The 26,804-nt window shown below is 43.4% G+C and overlaps 1 protein-coding gene across 1 annotated transcript in view; it reads left to right on the top strand.

Annotated features, from left to right (window-relative positions):
* Nucleotides 1–26,804, top strand: part of ZNF687 (zinc finger protein 687) — a gene marked incomplete in the record, with an annotated part of 1,307,099 nt that overhangs the window by 1,215,667 nt on the left and 64,628 nt on the right. Inside the window, 1 exon segment of the mRNA XM_044080513.1 lies at nt 15,988–16,126. Within this exon segment, the coding sequence (XP_043936448.1) occupies nt 15,988–16,126 (139 nt within the window).

The following is a 26,804-nucleotide window of genomic DNA, read 5'->3' as shown; positions in this document are numbered from 1 at the left end:
CCACCTAGGTTTAACAGAAACTGGCCTTCAAAAAATTGGTCCTTTCCAGTGTCAGACAGGCCACAAAGAGGCAGATACAGATGCCCAAGAGGCAGATCTCAGCCCCAAGGCTCCTACAGATCTAAACAATGGGGTGCTTCAGCCCCCAAAGGAGGAGAAGACAAATCACAACCTTATAGGAAACCGTCCCAATGACTTCCCTCTACAAATGCCAAGCACTTACCTTTTGGCAGCACCCTTAGGGGGAAAGCTAGCATTTTTCTCACAAAATTGGCACATAATCACCCAGGACAAATGGGTACTGAATATTGTTTCTCAGGGTTACAGGTTCCACATTCACACCCTTCCAAAATCAAAAGGTATGCCAGACCTGCCACAAAACCAATGGGCAGAGGCACAAAAACAAATTGCTGCTCTCATGGATATGGGAGCTATTCAAAGAGTACCACAGCAAGAACAGGGACAAGGATTTTACTAAAGACTTTTCCTAGTACCCAGAAAGGACAAAGCCTGGAGACCAATACTGGGCCTGTCAATCCTAAATACTTTCCTGGATGTTCCGAAATTCAAAATGTTAACACTGCAGCAGCTTCTACCCATGCTGGGCAAGAAGGCTTGGCTAGTTACTTTGGACCGCAAGGAGGCATACCTGCATGTCCCAATCAGACAATCTTGCAGAAGATACCTCAGATTCATAGCTGGCTCAATGCATTACCAACTCTCCGCACTGCCCTTTGGCTTATCTACTGCGCCCAGGGTCTTCACAAAATGCCTGACACCAGTAATTGCATTTTTCAGACAAAGAGGAATTCAAATATATCCCTACTTGGACGACTGCCTTATTCAAGCAGAGAGCAAGGACATTCTTCTAAAACATCTGGCATTTGTAAAAAGATTACTAATTTGCCTAGGGTACACAGTAAACAAAAATAAATCAAAACGAGTGCCCTCTCAAGAGATAATATTTCTGGGTGCAAGCTTAAATACAACTACCCAGATGGCTTATCTCACACCAGACAAGCAAAGGCAACTGACTCATTACTTTCAAATGATTCCACCGAAAGAAGGCAGCTGACAGGCAGAGAAACCAGCTGGAACCACCAACGCACAATAAGAACAAAAACCCTCAGGTACAAGCACGCTCTGGCAAAACAAATTTATTTTAACGTATATCCACTGTAGCAACGTTTTCGTTGTTAAAACAACTTTCTCAGATAAAGACCACTCCTCCACACATTCTTTTATACAACTGCTTAATTAATAGATTAGCAGCATGATAAAATTTAAAGCAATACATACTAAATAAAAACCAAGCAACATTGCATTTCAAATATTAAAATATTCGACACCATCATGATTATATATAATATGCCCCAAGTGAACATATATCTGTATCCATATTCCATATATTTTTAATAAAATAATCAACCAGTATATACTGGTAAATGCTCAAATTTAGTATAAAATATTATGAGTAATAACAATATTGAAAAAATATCTTTGTATATAATTTATAAAATCATGTCATTTTGTACAGTTCAACAATAAATTTCTATTGCCTTACAATTGTTCTGCCTTTAATTTTAAATAAGGAACAATAGAAATGGAATCATTCAACCCAGGGTGCTTATTTGATTCCAATAAAATCTGCCAACATGTTTCTTTGTGGGACAACAATGCTGGCCAGTTGCCTCCCCTTTTGGACTGTACAACAGATTCCAATTCAAAAAACTTAAAAGTTGCTCCTTCACAAACCAGGGTTTGTCTAAACAGTGCATTGGTGTTTACTTTTCTCTGAATGTCATAGACGTGTTCATACACATTGACAAACTGGGCCTTGAGCAGATGTTTATCACACAATATAGTGAACATGCAGGAGAGATTAGGTATATTATTGAGAAAGAATTTAATGATTTTAGGGAATTTACAGATTTGGTTAATTTTAAAGATTTAACATGCAAAACTGTATATAGGAAAGGGTTTAATGTGAAAAGGACATTAGAACAAAGTTCCAAGTTGAGAGATACAAATATGCATAAAAGGGGGACGTTTCGTTGTGGGTGTTGTACACAATGTAAATATATTATGGAGCAGGACAGTATATATTTGGAAAGCAGAAATAGGAGATTGTGGGCAAACGGTTTTTACAACTGTAATTCCAAGGGATTGGTGTACCTGGCTGCCTGCCGTTCTTGCCAGGCATTTTATGTGGGCAAGACGGAGAGGCAGCTAAGGAGGCGTGTATATGAACACGTCTATGACATTCAGAGAAAAGTAAACACCAATGCAATGGAATATGGATACAGATATATGTTCACTTGGGGCATATTATATATAATCATGATGGTGTCGAATATTTTAATATTTGAAATGCAATGTTGCTTGGTTTTTATTTAGTATGTATTGCTTTAAATTTTATCATGCTGCTAATCTATTAATTAAGCAGTTGTATAAAAGAATGTGTGGAGGAGTGGTCTTTATCTGAGGAAGTTGTTTTAACAACGAAAACGTTGCTACAGTGGATATACGTTAAAATAAATTTGTTTTGCCAGAGCGTGCTTGTACCTGAGGGTTTTTGTTCTTATTGTGCGTTGGTGGTTCCAGCTGGTTTCTCTGCTTGTCAGCTGCCTTCTTTCGGTGGACTTGTTTGTGTTGCAGACTTTCAAATGATGGCAACAAAGACCCAGCTCCCTGCAAGAAAAATTCTGCAGGCCCTGGGCTTCATGGCATCCTGCATTCTACTAATTCCATATGCAAGACTGCATATGAGGAAACTACAATGGTATCTAAAAAGTGTTTGGACTCAACATTGCCACAGCCTGGAAACAATAATTACTTTAATTCCCTGCCTACAACAGGAGTTTCGAAAGTGGTCCCAGGCCTGTCACCACAACAAGGGACAGCCTTTCACCTTACCCACAGCCAGGCAGACAGTAACAACGGATGCATCGGATTATGCCTGGGGGGCACACATGGCAGGAAAATGTATTCAAGGCAAGTGGCCCAAGGAACAAATGCATCTTCACATCAATCAAAAAGAGATGCTAGCTGTACAGAATCCCCAGACAGCTTTCAAGGACCTTCTACATCCAGGACAACTATTACTAAAGACGGACAATAAGCACAGTTATGTGGTACATAAACAAGCAAGGGGGCATGCATTCCGACCCCCTCTGCAGGCAAGCCATGACTTTGTGGAATGCAGCACTGACCTATCAAGTACATTTGCAGTCACAATTCCTGCCAGGAACAAAAAATACACTGGCAGACGAACTAAGCAGAAATCTCATGGATCCTCACGAATGGAAACTAAATCCTCAGGTCTTCAGCATGATAAGGAAATGGGGACGCCCAGACATAGATCTTTTTTGCCTCCCCTCACAACTGCCAACTACAGAAATTCTGCACAAGAACGTATCACTCAGAAGCATGGAAAGTGGATGCTCTGTCATTCAGCTGGAAAACCCTGACAGTTTATGCCTTCCCTCCACTGCCTCTTCTTCCCAAGGTGCTCCTAAAAGTCAGACAAGAGAGGCCAAAAATGATCCTGATTGCCCCAGACTGGCCACGCCAGCACTGGTACCCAATCCTAAAGAGCTTGTCTCAAGGCCCAGCCTGGCCTTTACCTCAAATTCCTCATCTTCTGACTCAACAAAACAATCAGATTTTGCACAGTCAACTCAGAACCTTAAATCTGACTGCATGGCAGGTAATCTAGCCACTCAGACCACACCTCTCTCTAAAGCTGTTATGGATGTCATTTTAGAAGCCAGGAGGCCCAGCACTAGGAAATCTTATGCAGAAAACTGGAAGAGATTCTGTGCTTGGAACCAGGCACAAGGACTCGAACCACTTGATGTCCTTCAAGGATGCATCTGCAGTCCTTACAAATGGGTTGTCCTGTCGTCAGGCAGCCCTTCGGTCAGCCGGATTCCAAAGTCTGGGTCTGGCTTCGCACTTCACCCGACGTCATTGCTGCAGTTACTCGGGTATAAAGGCATCAGCCGATGCCATTTTCCTCAGTCTTTCTTGCCGCGTGGCGCCCGAAGCAGAAGCTGTTCGCAAGTGCCGGTCGGTCAGAACCAGAGATTACTACTACCGAATACTTCTACTACTACCGAAGACTTCTAAAAAGCTAAGTACCCTGTTGGGGACTCTTTCTTGCCTCAGCCGATGTCAGAAAAAGTGAATAACTGTTTAACTTGTGGGAAACAAATACCTCATAAAGATTTCCATTCTTACTGCTTACCTTGTTTAGGCCCAGACCACGACATAGCAGCTTGTCTAGCCTGTGCTTCTTTTAACCGACGGACGCTTAGACGTCTGTCGGAATTTGCTGAGCAGTTTTTCGGCTCTGATTTTGCTTATATTATGCCGTCGGATCCTCCGACTTCACAAATATCCAAAAAACGCAAGGAAAAGGACCGACACTTGCGGTCCGCGGTTTTGGCCGAAACCGCGGTTAAGCCAACCGCGAGTGTCTCGGTTTCGGCTGAAACCGAGCAAGCGGTTCTTCCTTCAGCCGAAAACTTACCTTCTACCGAGGCCTCTTCCAACCTGGTGGAATCGGCTTCTGAAATCCAACCTGCAGTTGTGGTTTCTCAGTAATTATCTGACACTATTCCCTTGGATATTTCAACCCCTGCACGTGGAGCTGCTAGGCCTCCTGCAGCCATGTCCATTAAGGCCTTTGCCAGGGCTAAAGCAGCTAAAGCTACTAAATCTGTGCCTGTTAAGACCCCCTCTCACAGGCCTAGCTCCAGTTCCCAAATGCTTAGTGTAGCAGAGGATCTCATTTCTTTAATCCGGGGATCCCAACCTCACCCAGACAGGGCCTCTCACCCACCTCCAGAGAAGAGGCCTAGAGCAGAGCCCCCTGAGCCAGTTTCCACAGATGATTCCTCTGATGATTCAGATGATACAGACCCTCCAGAGGCTCCTTTTTCCCCTTATGAAGACTCTGATGCTGAAGAGTCCATCCCTTCTGCCTCTCCACCTGAGGAATTTTCCTTTGGGGAAACCTTGCATGCTATGAGGGAACAATTTCAGTGGCAGGGCCAAGATTTTTCGGACTCCAGAAAAAGGCTTAGAACCTTTTTGCATTTACCACAACATAGGCCTTTAGCTATTCCTCCAGTTCTTTCTGTTGTAGATGATACATTTAATGATGCTTGTACTGCTCCTGATTCATTATCTCCGGCCCCTGCTAAGCCCGATAGGTTCTACAGGGTCCCGGACACACATCACCATTTATACAAGGCTCCTTTTGCAGATCCCGAGACTATCTCCCAGGGGCCTAAGGCTGTAGCAACTACCTCTGCCAAAAATCCCCTCCCCTCTGAAAGGGAATCCAGGTCCTTAGAGAGATGGGGTAAAAATTTTACACTTCTGCTACTCTGTCAGCTAGGGCCTTGAACTGTCAATTTCATATGATCCAGTATCAAGAATTTATGCTAGACCAGTTAACCAAAAAACTGTCTTCTGATGAACCTTTAGACAAGAAATATGTTCAGGAAATGGTACATAACATTCAGCAAGTTAGTAACCATTCTTTAAAATGCGGCTATGATGCACTGGAGGCTTCCTTTAGATCAGCCATGACTGGCACAGTTATCAGAAGGCATGCATGGTTAAAAGAGCAGGCCTTACCGGACCATGTCAAATCAAAACTATTAGATGCTCCCATGGACAAGATCAATTTGTTTGGCTCTCCTGCACAACAGGTGCTGAAGAAGATGGAAGAGAAGGCAAAATCTGTCCAAACAGTGAAAGATTTCTTACAGGTCCAACCTCCAAGGTTTAGCAGGAATTGGCCCTCCAAGAACTGGTCCTTTCCAGACTCCTCCAAAGCACAGAGAGGCAGGAATAGGCGTTCAAGAGGCAGAAGCCAATCCAGGGGTGCCTACAGGGGATGCCAGTGGCAGGGTAACAACCAGCGAGGCACAGACGCAGCCACCACCACTACTACAGGACAATCACAGTGACTTGGCTTTGGCACCGCCTACCAGGGAACAACTAGAAGCACCCTTAGGCGGGAAGCTAGCTTTATTGTCAAAGAACTGGCATTACATCACAAGAGACAAGTGGATTTTGCAGACAATAGACCAAGGTTACAGGTTTCATTTCCATACTCTACCAGGAAAGAGAGGAATGCCAAACCTACCTCCAAATCAAAAGGCAGAAGCTCTTAAACAAGTAAATCAATTATTAAAGATGAGAGCTGTGGAAAAGGTACCATACATGGAGCAAGGAAAGGGCTTTTACTCCAGACTCTTCCTAGTACCAAGGAAAGAAAGCAAATGGAGACCTATTCTCGATCTGTCCGCTTTAAACACATTCCTCATTGTTCCAAAATTCAAAATGCTGACCCTACAGCAGCTTCTTCCCATGCTGGGCAAGGAGTCTTGGCTGGTAACTCTAGATCTCAAGGAGGCATACCTGCACGTCCCCATACGACCAAATTGCAGAAGATACCTCGGATTTCTTGCAGGATCAGAGCATTATCAATTCTCAGCATTGCCCTTTGGCTTATCTACTGCGCCCAGAGTGTTCACGAAATGCTTGGCATCAGTAATCGCTCATTGCAGGCTTCAGGGAATCCAAATCTACCCTTACCTGGACGACTGCCTGATACAAGCGGACAACAAAAACAAGCTAGCAGAAGACTTGAAAAGAGTCATTTACCTTCTACAAGCCCAGGGATATACAGTCAATATAAAAAAGTCAAGGCTGATACCATCCCAAAAGATAACCTTTTTGGGTGCGGAGCTGGACACATCCAAACAAATGACATTCCTAACAGTAGAAAAACAGGAGCAACTCCCTCTCTACTTCTTGGCATTAACAAAGCAAAACCATCTAACAACAAGAAAAGTCCTACAAGCATTGGGCTTCATGGCATCCTGCATAATATTGGTCCCACATGCCAGACTGCATATGAGAAAGCTACAGTGGTACCTAAGGAATTTATGGTCTCAGCACAAGCACAGCCTAGAAACTCAAATTCCAATAATTCCATGCCTGAAGCAAGAATTCCAATGGTGGGCTCAGGCCGGTCAATCAAACGAAGGATTGCCCTTCCACAGCACTCAACCAAGCCAAACCATCACAACGGACGCCTCAGACCTCGGTTGGCGGGCCCACATGATGAACAAATGCATACAAGGTTTATGGACTCAAGAACAGCTGCACCTACACATAAACCTAAAGGAAATGCTGGCAGTAAAACTGGCAATTCAGGCTTTCAAACCATTTCTTCGACAAGGCCAATTGATGATAAGGACAGACAACACCACAGTTATGTGGTACATCAACAAGCAGGGAGGCACACATTCGTACCCTCTATGCCGGATGGCCCTGGACCTCTGGAATGTGGCCCTGAGTTACAACATTCAGTTACAAGCAATCTTTGTACCAGGAAAAGAAAACACTCTAGCAGACATATTAAGCAGGACTACCACGGATGTCCACGAATGGATGCTGCATCCGGACATCTTCAAAACCATTACAAGAGAATGGGGTACCCCAGAAATAGACTTATTTGCATCCCCACACAATCACCAATTAAAGAAATTCTGCACCAGGACGTACCACCCACTGGCATGGAAGGTGGACTCCCTATCCTTCAGTTGGAAAAATCTGACAGCATATGCATTCCCACCACTTCCTTTGATGCACAAGGTGCTATTGAAGATCAAAGAGGACCGTCCAAGGATCATTCTGATAGCTCCAGATTGGCCAAGGCAACATTGGTACCCATTACTGAGGAGCATGTCTCGGGAACAGATATGGCCCTTACCCCTAGTTCCCTTGCTGTTAACTCAGAACAACTACAACACCCTGCATCCAAACCTGAAAACTCTGCAGCTGACTGCCTGGAACATTGCATAAGACAAATTAATCCAAATTTATCCCAAAGGGTTAAGGACATTATCTTGGAAGCTCGCAGACCTTCAACAAGGAAAACCTATTCAGCAAAATGGAAAAGATATCTCATTTGGAGTACTGCTAAAGGGGAAGATGTGTCACTGGTAAACATAGCCAACATCCTGGAATACTTGGCAGAGCTATTCCACAAAGGCCTGCCTTACTCTTACATTAAGATTCATGCATCAGCTATTTCAGCAGAATACGACTTGGATCCTCCAGTCTTCTCACATACCCTGCTCAGGCAGTTTCTGAGAGGAATTAAAAATGTAAAACCTCCTAGGAAGCCACCATTACCTGCATGGGACTTGAACTTTGTGCTAGAAAAATTGACACTTCCTCCTTTCGAACCAGCAGCAACAGCAGAATTGCAATACTTATCATGGAAAACTGCTTTCCTGCTGGCAATCACTTCAGCAAGAAGGGTTTCTGAGCTACAGGCATTAATGGCAGTACAGCCCTTTCTGATCTTCCATCAAGATAGAGTGTCCATGAGAACAAATCCTACTTTTATGCCTAAGGTGGTCTCCAGATTATCTTTAAATCAGGCTATCCACCTACCTACATTCTTCCCCAATCCACAGAACAGGGGAGAAAGACTGTTGCATACCTTGGATGTACACAGACAATTACGCTACTACCTGGACAGGACCAAGAGCAATAGAAAAACTGACCAGCTACTGGTAGCATATGCAACAGGAATGGAAGGGAAAGCAATTTCAAAACAGACAATATCTAAGTGGATAGGAAATTGCATTAGATTTTGTTACTCCTACCATGGAAAGAAAACTCCAGAAAACATCAGGCCTCACTCTACAAGAGCTACAGCCACTACCACAGCTTTTCTACGAGGAGTGGCTACCAAAGACATTTTAGAGGCTGCTACTTGGAGCTCCGTGCATACATTTGCCAAGCATTATAATTTACCTTTATACTCTAGATCCTGAGCAGGTTTTGCCACTGCTGTTTTGCAAGGGATCTTAACTACACCATAATTCTATCTTTCCTCCTCCCCCAGTTTGGCTATGGTATTCTACCCATTTGTAAGGACTGCAGATGCATCCTTGAAGGACATAGTACAGTTTTGTACCTACCATAAATGTAGATGTCCGATAGGAATGCATCTGCAGTCAGGATTACCCACCCTCCTTCCCCTCTGTGGTACTCCTAGGGTATTTGCCCCTCTTATAGCTAGCTGGGGGAATCTATTATGGTGTATTTGTTTGTATATATGTACATACATGCTTATTTTTTGTTTGCTCTCTAATATTTGGAATCATTGGCATTCATCCAAATTTAGCCTTCCTAGAAGGCACCTGGCATCTGGGGCAAGAAACACTGAGGAAAATGGCGTCGGCTGATGCCTTTATACCAGAGTAACTGCAGCAATGACGTCGGGTGAAGTGCGACACCAGCCGAAGCCAGACCCAGACTTTGGAATCCGGCCGACCGAAGGGCTGCCTGACGACAGGACAACCCATTTGTAAGGACTGCAGATGCATTCCTATCGGACATCTACATTTATGGTAGGTACAAAACTGTACTTTCCAAATATACCTCAGATTTTACAATGCCTAACTGAGATGCTGGACAAAGGCCTATCCTCCTCATCTGTTAAGATCCATGCCTCTGCCATTTCAGCTCATTACAATGCGGAACCTCCTATTTTTTCACATCCACTACTAAGGCAGTACCTCAGAGGGGCAAAAAACATAAGACCCCCAAGGAGAGCACCAATACCTACTTGGGACCTCAATTTTGTTTTAGAAAAGCTCACACTGCCTCCTTTTGAGCCAGCCAGCACAGCTGATATAAAATTCTTATGGAAAACTGCTCTGCCCCTAGCAATAACTTCAGCAAGAAGAGTCTCAGAGTTACAGGCATTAATGGCAGTGGAACCTTTCATCATTTTTCACCAGGACAGGGTCTCTGTAAGGAAAAACCCAACATTTATGCCAAAGGTGGTTTCCAGTGCGGCTGTTAACCAAACCATTAATTTGCCAACTTTCTATCCAAATCCCCAGAATAAAGGGGAGAGACTTCTGCACGCTTTGGACATACACAGACAGCTACGATTCTACTTGGACAAAACAGTAGCTTTCAGAAAAACTGAGCAAATGTTTGTAGCTTATGCTGCAGGATCACAAGGATAGCCTATTTCAAAGCAGACTATTTCAAAATGGATAGGACACTGCATTCGCTTCTTTTATGCACAACATGGCAAAACAGTGCCTAAGAGCATTAGGCCACATTCTAACAGAGCAGCAGCCACGTCAGCAGCCTTTCTCAGAGGAGTACCAACCAAAGACAACCTGGAGTTCAGTGCACACTTTCACCATGCACTACCATTTACCTCTCTACTCTAAATCCAGACCAGGCTTTGCCACTGCAGTTCTGCAGGGCCTGGTAGCCTCTCCTAATCCTATTTAGGCCCAGCCACCCAACCTCAGCTTTGGGATTCAACCCAAGTGTAATGACTGCAACAGTGAAACACAATGAACATAGTACAGTTGTGTACCTACCATAAATGTAAATGTTAGAGTGTATTCACTGTTGCAGTCCAGGTTACCCACCTACCATCCCCCTTTTCATTGCTGGGACTTTTCTGTACTTCTCAACTCTGTACAACCTATGTGGTGTATTTGCTTGTAGATGAAGGAAATGTTTATTTTAGTACATGCATGCTTTTTGGCATACTTTTTTACAGCCTTCCTATTTGGGGGCACCTGACATCTGGGGCAAGAAAAACTGAAGAAAATGGCGTTGGTTGCATCTTTTATAGCCCTGGCGCACTGACATCAGGGAAGAGGCGACAGCAACCGACGCCGGACCTAGACTTTGGAACTCTGGCTGACTGCGGGTAGCCTGCCAGCAGGATAACCCAAGTGTAATGACTGCAACAGTTAATACACTTGAACATCTACATGTATGGTAGCTACACAACTGTACTTTCCTCATAGGGGCCAAAAATTTAAGGCCACCCATGAGAGCTCCAACTCCAGCCTGGGACCTTAACTTTGTCTTGGAGAAACTTACTCTTCCTCCTTTCGAGCCAGTTGCTACTGCAGATTTAAAATTCCTTTCCTGAAAAACAGCTTTCCTTTTAGCAATCACTTCTGCAAGAAGGGTATCTGAATTACAGGCCCTTATGGCAGTGGAGCCTTTCATCATCTTTTATGCAGACAGGGTGTCCCTCAGAACCAATCCCTTCTTCATGCCCAAGGTGGTATCCAGTGGCTGTTAATCAGTCCATTCATTTGCCTCCCTTCTTTCCTAACCCACAGAACAAAGGGGAGCGGATACTGCACTCCTTAGATGTGCACAGACAACTTAAATTCTACTTGGACAGGACTAAACCTCAAAGGAAATCTGAACAACTGCTGGTTGCATTTGCTGCAGGGGCAGAGGGGAAAGCTATTTCAAAGCAAACCATTTCAAAATGGATAGGCCACTGCATTCATTTCTGCTATAAGCACCATGGAAAACCTATCCCACAGGGCATCGGACCCAATTCAGCCAGGGCTGCATCTACCTCTACAGCCTTTCTCAGGGGCGTTCCCTACCAGGGACATCCTAGAAGCTGCTACCTGGAGTTCTGTACATACTTTAACCAAGCATTACCATTTGCCAATTTTCTCTAAGTCCAGAGCTGGCTTTGCCACTGCAGTCTTGCAGGGCTTTATAGCTGGTCCTAATTCTATTTAAATTCCTCCTCCCAACCTTAGCTTTGGGAATCTACCCAAATGTGATGACTGCAACAGTGAAACATGAAGAACATAGTACAGATGTGTACACTTAACCATAAATGTAGATGTTCGAGTGTATTCACTGTTGCAGTCCTGGTTACCCTCCCTCCAGCCCCTTTTCTTCTTTTGGCTATACCTGTACTCTCCCTCACTATGCTCAAAAAGCTTTTTGATGTATTTGCTTTTTTGTTGGAGGTATATCCTTGTAATTATAGATTTAATTGCTTTCCATTAGGGGGCCACCTGACATCTGGGGCAAGAAAAACTGATGTAATGATGTCGGCTGCATGTTTTATACCCCTAATGACATGATGTCATGGGAGAAGGGACAGCATCCGACGCAGGACTCAAGACTTTAATCAGGCCAACTGAGGGCTACTGCAAGCAGAAAACCCAAATGTAATGACTGCAACAGTGAATACACTCGAGCATCGACATTTATGGTGAGTGTACACAATTGTACTTTCTCTCTCTCTCTTCTAAGTAGCAAGGCTATTCAACCTTTCCCAGAAGAGGAATGGGGACAAGGTTTTTACTCAAGACTTTTCCTGGTACCCAGAAAAGGCAACTCTTGGCGTCCTATCCTGAACCTATCTATCCTAAACACCGTTTTGGTAATCCCAAAATTCAAAATGCTAACTCTTCATCAACTGCTTCCCATGCTAGCCAAAAATGCCTGTTTGGCAACATTGGATTTAAAGGAAGCTTACCTGCACATCCCAATAAGGGAATCTTGCAGAAAATGCCTACGCTTCAGAGCAGGCTGCATGCACTATCAGTTCTCTGCACTGCCCTTTGGCTTATCTACTGTGCCCAGGGTATTCACAAAGTGCCTAGCTCCGGTCATTGCATTCTGCTACCAAAGAAATATTCAAATATACCCATAACTGGACGATTATCTAATTCAGGCAGAAAGCCAGGACATACTATTAAATCATCTGGCATTTGTAAAGAAACTGCTAACCTCACTGGGGTACACCATAAACGAAAAGAAATCACACCTAGTAGACAGCCTATTTCAAACTACTGGCCAAAAAGACCCAGCTATCTGCAAGAAAAATACTGCAAGCCCTGGGTTTCATGGCCTCTTGCATTCTACTAATTCCATGTGCAAGACTGCATATGAGGAAACTACAGTGGTATCTAAAAAGCCTATGGTGTCAACATTCTCAGGACCTGGAATCAAATGATTCTTATCATTCCTTGTATAAAGACAGAGCTCCTTTGGTGGGCAGAGGCCTGCCACCACAACAAGGGACTGCCATTCACTCTATCCCCTGCCACCCAAACCCTAACAACAGATGCATCAGACTATGCATGGGGGGCTCACTTGGCAGGGCAGTGCATTCAGGGCAAATGGAACCCGAGTCAAATGCACCTGCATATCAATCAAAAAGAAATGTTAGCTGTACAGAATTCTCTGACAGCCTTCAAGGACCACATTCTTCCAGGACAATTATTGGTAAAGACGAACAACACCACTGTTAATGTGGTACATAAGCAAGCAGGGGGAACCCACTCATACCCTCTCTGCAGACTAGCCATGACTCTGTGGAACATAGCCTTAAGCTACCAAGTGCACCTACAAGCTCAATTCCTGCCAGGCAAGCTAAATACACTGGCAGACGACCTAAGCAAAAATCTCACGGACCCACATGAGTGGAAACTGGAACCAAAGATATTCAACATTTTGAGAAACAAATGGGGGAGCCCAGAGATAGACTGCTTGCCTCCCCTCAGAACTAAAATTGGACAAATTCTGCACAAGGACTCCCCACAGACAAGCTTAGAAAGTGGATGCCTGGTCCTTCACCTGGGAAAGCCTCTCAGTTTATGCCTTTCCCCCTCTGCCTCTCCTCTTGAAACTTCTACTAAAGATCAAACAGTACAAACCAAGGAGAATACTCATTGCACCAGACTGGCCACGCCAACACTGGTACCCTCCTCTTGTGCAGTATATCACTGCTGGAACCATGGCACCTGCCTCAGACCCCTTCCCTGCTGTCCCAGCAGTAGGACCAGATTCTGCACCCCTAGCTTCAAACCCTGAATCTGGCAGCCTGGCTGATTACCTGAGTTCTCCCATACCATACCTCAGCAAGCAAGTGCTGGATGTCATCCTGGAGGCAAGGAGGCCTAGTACTAGGAAATCCTATGCTGAAAAGTGGAAAAGATTCTGTTCCTGGAACCAGACTCGGGATGGGCACAACAGTGCCCAGTTTACCGCATATTCTTCAAAACAGAGATGCTTCACAAGGACCTTTCCTTCTCTTCTATTAAAATTCATGCCTCAGCCATTTTAGCACATTATGATACTGAGCCAACCCTCTTCTCTCACCCCCTGCTGAAACAATTCCTCAGAGGGGAAAAACATTTAAGACCACCCAGGAGAGCACCTACTCCAGCCTGGGACCTTAACTTTTGTATTGGAAAAGTTCACTCTATCTCTTTTTGAGCCAGCTGCAACTGCAGAGTTGAAATTCTTTTCTTGGAAGACAGCCTTCCTTCTAGCCATCACTTCAGCAAGAAGAGTGTGTGAATTACAGGCGCTCATGGCAGTGGAGCCCATCATCATCTTTCATGCGGACAGGGTGTCCCTCAGGACCAACCCTTCCTTTATGCCCAAGGTGGTATCCAGTGTGGCCCTTAATCAGTCCATTCATTTGCCAACCTTCTTTTCTAATCCACAGAACAAAGGAGAACGAATACTGCACTCCTTGGACATGCACGGACAACTTAGATTTTACTTGGACAGGACTAAGCCTCTCAGGAAATCTGAACAGCTGCTAGTTGCCTTTGCTGCAGGGGCAGAGGGGAAGGAAGCATACCATTTCTAAGTGGATAGGCCATTGCATTCAATTCTGCTATAAGCACCATGGAAAACCTACCCCACAGGGGATAAGATCCCATTCCACCAGGGCTGCAGCTACTTCTACAGCCTTTCTCAAAGGTGTTCCTACCAGGGACATCCTAGAAGCTGCTACTTGGAGTTCTGTGCATACTTTCACCAAGCATTATAATTTTCTCTAAATCCAGAGCTGGCTTTGCCACTGCAGTCTTGCAGGGCCTTATAGCTGTACCTAATTCTGTTTAAATTCCTCCTCCCAACCTTAGATTTGGGAATCTACCCAAATGTAATGACTGCAACGGTGAAACATGAAGAACATAGTACAGTTGTGTACACTTACCTTAAATGTAGCTGTTCGAGTGTATTCACTGTTGCAGTCCTGTTTACCCTCCCTCCAGCCCCCTGACTTATATTGACTGCACCTCGCTTCTTGTTTACTGTATTTAAGCTTTCTGGTGTATTTGCTTTTTGTTGGAGGTGTAACCTTGTATATAATTGCTTTCCATTATGGGGGCACCTGACATCTGGGGCAGGAAAAACTGATGTAATGGCGTTGGCTGCATGCTTTATACCCCCGACTACCTGACGTCATGGAAGATGAGTCGGCAAAAGACGCAGGACCCAAGACTTTGATAATCAGGCTGACTGAGGGCTTCCTGCAAGCAGATAACCCAAATGTAATGACTGCAACAGTGAATACACTCGAACATCTACATTTATGGTAAGTGTACACAGCTGTACTTTCCCATGTCCCTGGTGATAGTGTCATATTTAATGAAATATCTATATGTTAAGCAGTAATGATGCTAGCTTGACCAAAGGGAACTATGTTTCATTTCTTGGGGTTCCCCATTGTATTTCTACAACTTGTGTGAGCCCTAGAATTATTAAAAAAAAAAAGTCAGAAAATACACGAGAGCAGCAAATGCAGAACATTGCAGCTGTCCTTCAGCATTGATTTTTTTTAAGGGGGCCCAAGCCCCCATACCTACTCTGACATTGCCATACCTTGGAGAAAAGGTAATATTCCTAGAAACTGCTCTCACATGTACTGTATAGATGTCTACATGTTCAGTTCTTCAGTGTGACTGTTTAGGACTCACATTAACAAGTCTTAGAATATCAAACTGTTACTTCTCTGAGTGTTCAGTGTAAGACCATGATTAATACACCAAAGAAATGTTGGGACCTCCCTTACTGGTGAATTTTAGCATCAGTAAGGCATTTGACACCTGCCTACCAAGTCTGCATTCACCAGCAAACTTTGTTAGCAATAACATTGTGTTTTTCTTAAATTTGGTCTTGTTGCATGCATTTTCAGTCTTCTGCTATTTTGCAAAATTGATCCCCCCACACACACACACATACCAAAAAAAAAATAAATCTTTCAAATGGATTTGCCTACTTGAGGAAAGTTGAGGTGTAAATGTATTGTGGAAAATCTGAATGGTCTGTTTTTGTTTTCAGTTACTGTACAGAGGGCAAGACAACCTTTAGCAGCCACTTGATATTGAAGAAGCACATTCAGGTACGACATGGCATTAAGGTGGCAGATCATACAAAGAGCCATGAGATTCAGCTGCCAGACAAAAAGCAAAGTACAGAGGTAAGAAAGCTTTCTTTTAAAAAATGCATTGTTTTTTTTCAGTAGCTTCTTGGATTCTCACAAAGTATTTGAATGCATACTACTTCACAATCACAATGTCATCAGTAGGAATAGTCCACGAGAGCCGTAGCTAGGATTTAACACCACCCCTCCTCCTCAACTCTAAGTTGTGGAAAGAAATGAAACATTCTCCGGAGTAATGTAGAAAACCATTTTATGATGCGCTAAAGGCATAGCACTTCAGCTCTGACTGCAAATGCTATCCCAGCATTCAATGTGGATTTGCATTAACAATGATTTTCATCTGCCCCCCCCCCCCCGACACTTTAAACCTGGAAAAGTAGCCCCATTTAACCCACCTTAGCTACACTTCTGCATTACATGGTATCAACATTTGACCTACAGTTACTTTTCAGACTTGCATGTGTGTGGCTTAATGTTTATCATTCACACTGCCTCAGTGGCGTATGGGTTCTTTGCCTGCACAAACCCACACTGACAGCCTTCCAGAGTTTAGAATTCTTTCCTCTGAGTCCCTGTGACAGGGGATTGGCTAAGACTTCCATCAGAGAAAGCCTAATCCCTTTCATAGAAAGTCAGTTCAGTCTTTTAGTGCCAGCTTTAGGAGTCGCATAGTTGAATTTCCACAGCAGCCTGCATTGTTGGATTGCAGTTCCCTTTGGGAACTTCCCTTCTTTATTATTTTATACTTTTGATTTTGTCTGTTTTATTTATATACATGCTTCTTGTTTCTGTTTATCTGCTTCATTTGGAAGTTCTGACAGGAAATTATTGCATTTTTTTTCAGTTTTTGTCTTCATTTGTATTATAATTTACTACTGATTCACTGCTATAGCCTTTTGTATCCTTAAATCACAGTTTTACCGCAAATTTCTTTATTTGCATTTTCTGTGGATTTTTTTTTTTATTTCTGACAAGGGAATCTCTTCAGTAAATACTTTTTTTATGCTGTTTTAAAAAGGTTTGACTTAAGAGCGTATATATATGATGTTTTTTAGCACTTTTGGACAAGTGAGTTTTACTTGGTATTGTGACTTATGTGCTGTTTCTGCACTATGCAGGTTTTAGATCAAGGCTTAGCACATTTTAAACTATTTCTGCTATGTTTTATGCAGTGTAGTCGTATTTTCTGTTTGGGGACATAGCTAATATTTTCATAGGATCATAGGAGTTCACTAGGCTAATGGCCCTAGGGCCCTTACAAGCCTAGGCAAGAGTTTATCCCCAAAAAGAAACTTCAGTCAGCCCCTGTCAATAAGGGATACAGATGGAACCCCTGGGACAAATTTGTGTTTTCTCATCCACTCATCACGGTTGCGCTTGAAGTGGGGTCAGCAAGGTACTCTGAGGTATATGGGAAGTCTATTCCAGAGACAGAGCAGCCTGTGGGAGACTAACCTTTCCTTCCCCTCAAAGATTCTTTTCCAGGAATCAAAGAAGCATCAAGAAAATGTGGTTCTGTAAGTCCCAGATATCTTTCCAGGATTCATGCTGGGACAACTCTTCCAGAGGCAGAGGGAGGAGTTCAAATGGAAGACACCATCCTCATGGCAGGGGAGGCCCGCAAAATCAGGGTTTCCGAAATTCTTTTTCTGATGTTCAACACCGGAGGTATACCCTTCATTGGTGAGATAAGATCATAAACTAATCTCACTGGAAGTCCACATCCCGCCCCAACCCCAGATAAAAAAGACCACAGTGAAGAACTTCTCTAAAGCCGACTTCACACTTCTTAGGACTGATGTGGTCTTGTTCAAGGCCCCTGAGCCAGCGGAAACCATCACTAAAGCCGCTGAATCACTTACAAATGCCTTCTACCAGCACCTCCAGGACTGCATGGATCAGGCAATCCCAAACAAAACAAAGACAGGCGTCCAGTCTGGTGGACCCCAGCCATAAACAAGCTCTACAACAAAAGGAGAAAGCTACTACAAGATAGAGCAAAATCCTCAAAAGGGAAGACACCCTTGATCATCGTAAGTAAAAAACTAAGATCTCTCATAAAATCCTCCAAAGCAAATTTTGAAAGAAAAATTGCCACTGACTCAAAAGGCAACCACAAGGCCTTTTTTAGCTATGTTAGAAACCTGGGAGGAAACTCCCAGATATGTTCAGAACTGGTTCAAAATGATGTAAAGATCACTGAACCTACAGACATTGCCAACATACTGGCTGACAGGTTCAGTGCAAATTTCTCTCCCCCCCAAAAGGAGAAATATCTATACCAGAGGATTGTAGCCTCCCAAACATCTCAAATGCTCAAGTAAGAACAGCTCTCTCCAAGGCGAAAAACACAGCATCCATGGGACCAGATGGTGTCCCCGGTTGTGTACTCCACGAGCTCATTGAGAAATTAAACCCGCAGTTAGGGCAGCTGTTTAATCTTAGTCTCACCTCAGGATACGTACCCAAGGAATGGCGTACGGCTACTGTGGTCCCATTACACAAAGGCAGTGCCTCCACCGACCCTGGAAACTACCGTACCATCAGCTTGACAAGCCTGGTCTGCAAAGCTATGGAGAGGATCATTATGGAACTCGTAAATAAAGACATAGGGGACCTGCAGACATTGGATCAAACCCAATTTGGCTTTGTCAAGGGCAGATCATGCCTTTTAAACTTGGTTGACTTTTTCGAAACAGTCACCAAGGCCATTGATGAGGGCAAGGCAGTCCACACAGCCTACCTTGACCTGGCAAAGGCCTTCGACACGATACCCCACTCAGGCATCATAGAAAAACTCACCAGTTTAAATGTAAACCCATACGTCACAAGATGGGTTGCAAACTGGCTAAGTGACAGAACCCACAGGGTTAGAGTTGCTGGCGCCATGTCAGATTCCAAGCCTGTCACAAGCAGTGTCCCATAGGGCTCGGTCCTGGGTCCACTCTTGTTTGGCATCTACTTTTCGGAAGTACAGGCAAGCACAGGAGGATTATGGCTGACAAAGTTTGCAGATGACTGCAAACTGGGTGCCATAGTTGAAAACACATCAGGCACAGATATCCTTCAGAAGGGTCTCATAGAAACGGATAACTGGTGCCAAAGCCATGGCCTAAAGTTAAACGCTAAAAAATGCATAGTCATACCCTTTGGGAAAAACAAGGTTACCCCTAGCTACCATATAGGTGGCAATCCACTAAGCACAGAAGAGGTTATCAGGGATCTGGGAACCCAGGTTGATAGTAACCTCTCTTTTGACACCCACGTTGCCAAAGTTGTTAGGAAGACCTTCTACATTGCCCACCTGATCATGAAGGGTTTCACATCTAGGTCAAGGGAGGTCATCATTCCCCTGTACTCATCACTCATCAGACCGATGATTGAGTACAACGCCCCATTTGGAATGTATCTGACCCGACACCTGCAGCAATTGGAAAGGCCCCAAAAGTTCCTCACCAAAAGGATAAAGGGTCTCAAGAATATGTCCTATGCTGCCCGACTGAAGGAGCTCCAGCTCTACTCAGTCGCCATCACTGCTCAGAGGTGACCTGTGCCTGACATACAAGGCCATGTCCAACCCAGAATTAATGAACATGCTTCACCTCAAAAAATCTAAATCCATCAGATCCACAAGAGCACGAGACTTAAACCTTGACACGGTCATAAATAGGACGTGCTGGAGGGACAGATTCATCACCCAGAGACTCCCTATGCTGTGGAACAAAATCCCGGTACATGTGAGGCAGAGCACCTTGCTGGCTTTGTTCAAGAGAAATCTTGACCAATGGATGGGAGATCGCAGGTATACCCCAGGGATTACATCAGTGTCACTGCTTGACAGAGGCATAGCAAAATAATGGGCATAATATCCTTCAATCTAAATGGGTGGCATAAGCCACAAAAACTCAGGGCTAGGCTTATAAATGCCCTAGGGCAGATAGCCTAGTATGAACCTATGAACCTGTGATGAACCCTTTCAGCACTTCAAAAGGGTTGGCCAACTGCCCACTGTTGGAGGCAGTTGGGGGTGCTTGTCTTTGCAACCAGATGCCTGGGCTTCTATAACAAAAGATACTTGGGTGCTAAAAATAATAATCAGAGGTTATTTCATACAAGTTTTCCAGATTCCCCCAACCAAAAGAAGTCTTTCTGACATCCCACCCATTCAGAGGGAATCTGCAGCTCAAACCACTAGACCAGAGAAGATTTGGAATTTGCTCAATGTTCTTTTTAGTGCCCTGGATCTAAGCAAACTGAACCAATTTGTGAGGAAGTGAAAGTTGCGAATGCTCACAATTCAGTCCATTCTGCCTTTTTTATACAAGGAAGACTGGATGTGCTCACTTGATTTCCAGGATGTGCACTATGAACATATGATCCCAAAGATTTCTGCACTTTCAGCTTGGAGCCAGTCATCATCAGTTCACAGCCCTGCCCTTTACTCTCACCACAACCCCCAGGTTGTTTGCCAAGTTTATGGCAGTATGTAGCAAAACACAAGCCTGTTAGCTTCCCTTAAGGACTCCTCTCGAACCTCTTCTAAGAACAAATCCAAAAACAAATGAAACAGAGTCCAGACTGGCCATAATCTTTTATTAGAAAACATAAGCACTTTCAGGTTAAAAAAAACCTTCATCAGACAAACTTCACATAACCATGACAGTCTTTAAGTATTAAAATATTTCTAAAAGCAACCAATTACTTTCTATACTTGACCCGTCTTTTCTTTAAGGCTGGTTTTAAAGGTACAGAACTATTTAACCAGCCATCTAATAAGTATGACAACAAACACAAGATAATGCTCCGTTATAGTAATAATGTGTATGGGATATGTGAAATTATTAAGCAAAACTGGAAGATACTAAGAAGTGACAATCACTTGAAGGATATTTTAGATGGGAAACTTAGATTTACCTTCAAGCGAAATAGTAAATATAAAAGACATGTTATGCGTAGAACCTGGTTTGAAAAATAAGAAGGCGGCTAACAATCATTCGTCTGCACACATGAGAACAGGGACTTTTCCCTGTAGGCATTGCAAAGCATGTTCGAATGTGAATGGTGTAAATTATTTTATACATCCTGTTACAAACAAAAAATACACATTTGAGTTTTATGCAGATTGCCATACAGAGAATATGGTTTACTTGGCATGCTGCAATTCATGTCAGAGTTTTTACGTTGGAAAAACGAATTGTAAGTTAAAAATAAGTATATTGCACCATTTGTCAACTATTAGACAGCAGGATAAACATAATGCATTATACCAGCATGTTTCAAGCTTTCCAGATCATACTTTTGTTTTTATGGTTCTGCATGTTGCACAGATGAAAAAAAGGGGGAGGGGGGACATTCTTAATGATACAGAGTATGCAGAGTTAAGATGGATCATACAGGCTGCTGACAACCCACCTGGGTTAAATAGTTCTGTACCTTTAAAACCAGTCTTAAAGAAAAGGCAGGTCAAGTATCGAAAGTAATTGGTTGCTTTTAGAAATGTTTTAATATTTAAAGACTGTCATGGTAATGTGAAGTTTGTCTGATGTTTTTTTTAACCTGAAAGTGCTTACATATTATAATAAAATATTACAGCCAGTTTGGACTCAGTTTCCTAAGTTTATGGTACTGGTAGCAGCTCACTTGAGATTGCTGGGATTCAGAGTGTTTCCATATCTAAACAACTGGCTCCTTACCGCCCCAACCAAGCATCTTCTAAAACAGTTCAGGGATCATTTGTTCCAACTTTGTCAAAGGCTAGGCATTTTAGTCAACACCTCCAAATCTAATCTACAAATTGCACAGAGCGTGGAGTTCATAGGTGCTCAGTTTAACACAGTAAATCAGTTAGCCTGTCTTCCTTTACATCGTGTGGACACAATCAAATTCTTGCTCACCCTTCTCCTGCAGCCAGACTTGTCCTTCAGGCTCTACGTATGATGGCAGTGACTATAATCTTCATTCCAATGGCCTGTTTTTTATATGCATGTTCTCAAATGGATTCTAGCTGTTCAGTGGTCTATTCTGCATCATTATTTGTCTTTTCCAATTAAACTCACTCGAGTCTGCATGGAGCATCTTCGTTGGTAGTACAGTCGGATGAAGTTTACCTAGACCGTCCTTTTATTCTGTTCCTTCAGCAGCCACTGTGACAACAGATGCCTCCCAAATGGGGTGGGAGCATTTCTTGAGACGGATGGTCTAAGGCACGTTGTCCTCCCAGAGACCAATTCACATGTCAGTGTCCTAGAGATGAGACTAGCCCTACTAAGGTTGCAGGCCTTTCATAGGTTCATAGGTAGGTACTAGGCTATTGGCCCTAGGGCCTATATAAGTCTAGCCAAAGGTACCCTGGCTTTCGCCACCCAAGAAAATTATTTTCCTGTGCCACTGTCGAGCAGAGCCACAGAAGTGATCCCCGGGGTGAATTTCCTATCTCCCATCCAATCATCAAGATTTTTCTTGAACAGTGCTAATGAGGAGCTTTGATATAGATAGGTAGTTTGTTCCAGAGTATGGGAAGTCTCTGGGACAGGAATCTATCCCTCCAGCATGTTCTGTTTATTGTGGTGACGAGGTTTAGGTCCCTAGAGCGTGTAGCTTGTAGGGATTGGGATTTCTTTAAGTGGAGCATATCTAAAAGCTCTGGGTTTGACATAGCTTTGTGTGTTAGGCAGAGATCACCTCTGAGTAGGCGATATGCAACGGAGTAAAGCTGCAGTTTTTTGAGACTGTCTGCATAGGGCATCTCTTTGAGGCCGGTAATCCTCTTTGTGAGGTATTTCTGTGGCCTTTCCAGTTGTTGTAGATGTCTTGTGAGATACATACCAAAAAGGGAATTGTACTCCATAATGGGTCTAACGAGTGACGAGTAGAGGGGAACAATGACCTTTTTTTTCCTGGATGAGAAACCTTTTGTGATGAGGTGTGCCACATAGAAGGATTTCCTGACTACTGTGGCGATGTGATTATCAAAAGAGAGACTACTGTCGACCTGTGTCCCAAGGTCTCTTATCACACTTTCGGTGTTAAGTAGACTACCACCTATGTGGTAGTTCATGGGTACTGAGTTTTTACCAAAAGGGATGACAATGCACTTTTTGGCATTGAGCTTGAGGCCATGGCTTTGACACCAGGCTTCTGTCTCAGCAAGGCCCTTTTGTAGGATGTCCACATCTTTTGGAGTTTTAATTATGGCTCCTAGTTTGCAGTCATCTGCGAACCCGTTAATAAAGACCTTCTGTGTTGGCCTGTACTTCAGAGAAGTAGATACCAAACAGGAGAGGACCCAGGACTGAACCCTGTGGTACTGCACTTGTCACTGGTCTGAAGTTGGATTTGGAGTCTGCTACTTTCACAGTGTGGGTTCTGTCAGTGAGCCAGTTGGCAACCCATCTTGTGACATAGGGATTTATACCTAGTTTAGTGAGTTTATCTATAATTCCAGAGTGGGGGATGGTGTCGAAAGCCTTGGCGAGATCTATATAGGCTGTGTGAACCACCTTACCCTCATCTACAGCTTTGGTGACTGCTTCAAAGAAGTCCATCAGGTTTAGGAGACATGATCTGCCTTTTACAAACCCGAACTGGGTGGGGTCCTGAGTTTGGAGATTACCAATGTCATTGTTTATAAGTTCCACGATGATACGCTCCATAGCCTTGCAGACCAGGCTCGTTAGGCTAATGGGGCTGTAGTTTCTGGGGTCTGTGGTGGCTCCCCCTGTGTGGAGTGGGATAACTGTTACTGTGCGCCATTCAGTGGGCACATAACCTGAGGTGAGGCTATGATTGACCATGGTACTTAGGTGGGGTGCCAGTTCCTTCTGTAGTTCATGTAGAACACAGCCTGGGATGTCGTCAGGTCCCATGGATGCTGTGTTCTTGGCTTTGGATAGTGTTTTTTTTACCTGTACAGCCGTGATTACAGGAACTTTGCATTCTTCTGGTATAGAGATGGGCCCTTTAGGGGATGACGGGGGGGGTAAAGTTAGCAATTAACCTATCTGCCAGGATGTTGGCAATATCAGGATGTTCTTTCTCTGCTCTGAGGACCATTACAGTATAAACTGACAACATGACTGTGGTTTGGTACATCAACAAACAGGGGGAGCCCATTATTGCCCCCTTTATTGAGAGGAGATGTGATTGTGGCAGTGGGTTATCTCTTCCCACCACTTTCTATTGGCAATGCGCATACTGGGGAAGTCCAGCATCTTGAACAGATGGACTCTGCAGATCAGTTTTGATGACATACATGCGATCTCTCAATCAGTCTATAGCATAAAGAATTTTCCATTTTTGGAGCCAACCTTGCTGCACTCTTTTTGCCTCTCCCCTCAACACCTAGTTGTAGCAAGTTGTGTGCCCTAATCCTCCCTCAAGGGGAGTCACCGAGAGATGCTGTAGTCCATGTTTGGCCCTCCAGTCTCCTTTATGCTTACCCACATTACCTCTGAAGCGCTTTCTGTAAGAATTTTGGAATCAGTTGGAATGCTCAGTTATCATCATTTCCCCCTTTTCACCTTGCCAAGTGTGGTTCCCCTCCCTTTGCGCTTGTCTTAGATATCTTCCATGGTTGCTGGACCCCAGTCCAGACCTTCTGTTGCATCTTGATATTCCAGGCCTCAAACTGACTGCATGGTTTCTCCAATTCCATTGATAACTATTCAGCCCAGGCTTTCCTTCCCAGTCCGACGAATACTTCCATCTTCCAAGAAAGCTTCTGCAAGCAAGGAAGAGCTACAGGAGTAAACTGAGAAGATTCTCAATTTGGGCTCTTCAGAAGGAAACTGATCCTTTCACTGCACATATATCTGGGGTTCCAGAATTTTTAACATCTATTTCTCAAGAAGGTGCTAGTTTTTCTACATAGTACAATTAGCAGCTATGTCTAATTTTCACTGTGGAGAAATGCTTCTTTCTTTTCTACAAAATTGTGCAAGGCCTTTCTAAAAGGCACCTTCTTACTTAGATGTCCACTGAAAGATTCTGCACCTCTATGGAATTTAATAGCTGTACTCCAAGGGTTGACCCAACAGCTAAATCTGATGTAAAATATTTGTCTTGGAAAACAGCATTCCTGGTAAAAATTACATCTGAGAGGTGAATTTCTGAACTCCAGGCTCTCTTCCAAAACTCCTTGCATTATTTTTCACAAAGATAGTAATTTTACAAACTAATCCATCATTTTTGCTGAAGGAAGCATTTGAATCGAATTTCAATTAAACAATTAATTTGCCTGTCTTCTTCCCCAGTTTTTCTAATAAGGGACAGTATGTGTTACATATTTTAGATGTACTAAGATAACTATGTTTTATCTCCACAGAACCAAAGATTTCAGGAAGTTGGAACAGCTCTTTGTTTCTCCCCAACAGATTGGGATCACTAATTTCTAAAGTTACCCTGGCCAAATGGATTACTGATTGCATTTCTTTTGTTTATTTTCAGCGAGGCCTCTCCCTATCAAAGCCTCCTAAAGTACATTCTACTAGATCCATGGCTAACTTTTCCACCTTTTGGTGTTGAACTTCCATTGATGTCATGTGTGCAGCAGCTACATGGTCTAATGCTCACACCTTTATTACTCATTTCACTTTAGATTTGACCTCCAGAAGCAGAGCTGATTTTGGTTTTGCAGTACTTTGGAATATCCTTCCTAGAGGGCCACCCAAAATTCATGTAGCTGGGGACTCTGTCCCAGTCATTGAGGAACAGATGAAAAGGAGAGCATCAGGTGTTATTGTGTACTCTCCATAACTATGTATCTTTGTTGTCCATTTTTATTCTGCCTGAACTCCCCACCCTCCTTCCTCCTCCTTTTCATCCTCTGGAATGACCTTTGGAACCTTTTGTTCCAGGTTTGAGCCCCAACTCTGCCGTTCATTTTTTTCTTGCACTGCCTTTAGGACCTATAAGGCAGCAAACTTGATCTGAGGTATTGTTAATTGACTGTGGCATGATGGGTAGTGGGAGGAGCTCGTGAGTTGGATCTGAAAGTCTAGTGTATGCAGCAGAGTCAAATCAGAGGTGGGATCCGCTATCCAATTGTTGAGGAAGAATGGACATGGACAACACAGATGCATAGTTATGGTGAGTGCATAACTTTAATTTTTTCCTCATTGCCAGTTCCGTCTCATCCATGATTTGTCTCCTTAAGGTCTTGGTTTGTTGAATTGTCTGCAAGTATTTACTTCTACTTCATTCCCAAATCAGCGTAGCTTTATTATAGATCACCTTTCTTATTCATTCTTTTAGATGATTCCAACCCAAAACAAGATAAGGTGCATCACCTTTCTGTCTGTAATGCTCAAGTCTTGCACTTCAAATCTGTTCCTTAAAAAGTACCTGGGGAGACTGCCTGTATCGACTTCTGTTTTATTCCCATCTATTTTGAATTTCTTTTACTAGTGAGGCATGATCTGAGAGGGTTGTAGGGTGGATAATAAGATTAATTACCGGATAAAGGTGTTTAGTCACGTTGCAGTCTTTTCAAAACCAGGTTCTATTCTCTGCGAGTAAAAGGTGTACTCTTGATTCAGGGCTTATTTCTTTGATATCTTTAAGTTTGAATAGTTTCATATACTTTTCTAAATGTCTAGAGATATATTTACATGCCTGAGACTCTCCTTCACATCAGACACAACATTCAGTTTCTTTCTACTATTATAAGTCGCCCTTGAGCAAACATCATTTGCCTCAATACATCTTTCATTTCCTG

This window comes from Protopterus annectens, chromosome 8.part0, assembly GCF_019279795.1.
Source record: "Protopterus annectens isolate FY-2018-M chromosome 8.part0, PAN1.0, whole genome shotgun sequence".
NCBI classification, from domain to species: domain Eukaryota; kingdom Metazoa; phylum Chordata; order Ceratodontiformes; family Protopteridae; genus Protopterus; species Protopterus annectens.
The sequence above is the reverse complement of the archived record's forward strand: the minus strand, read 5'-3'. Positions and strand labels throughout refer to the sequence as shown.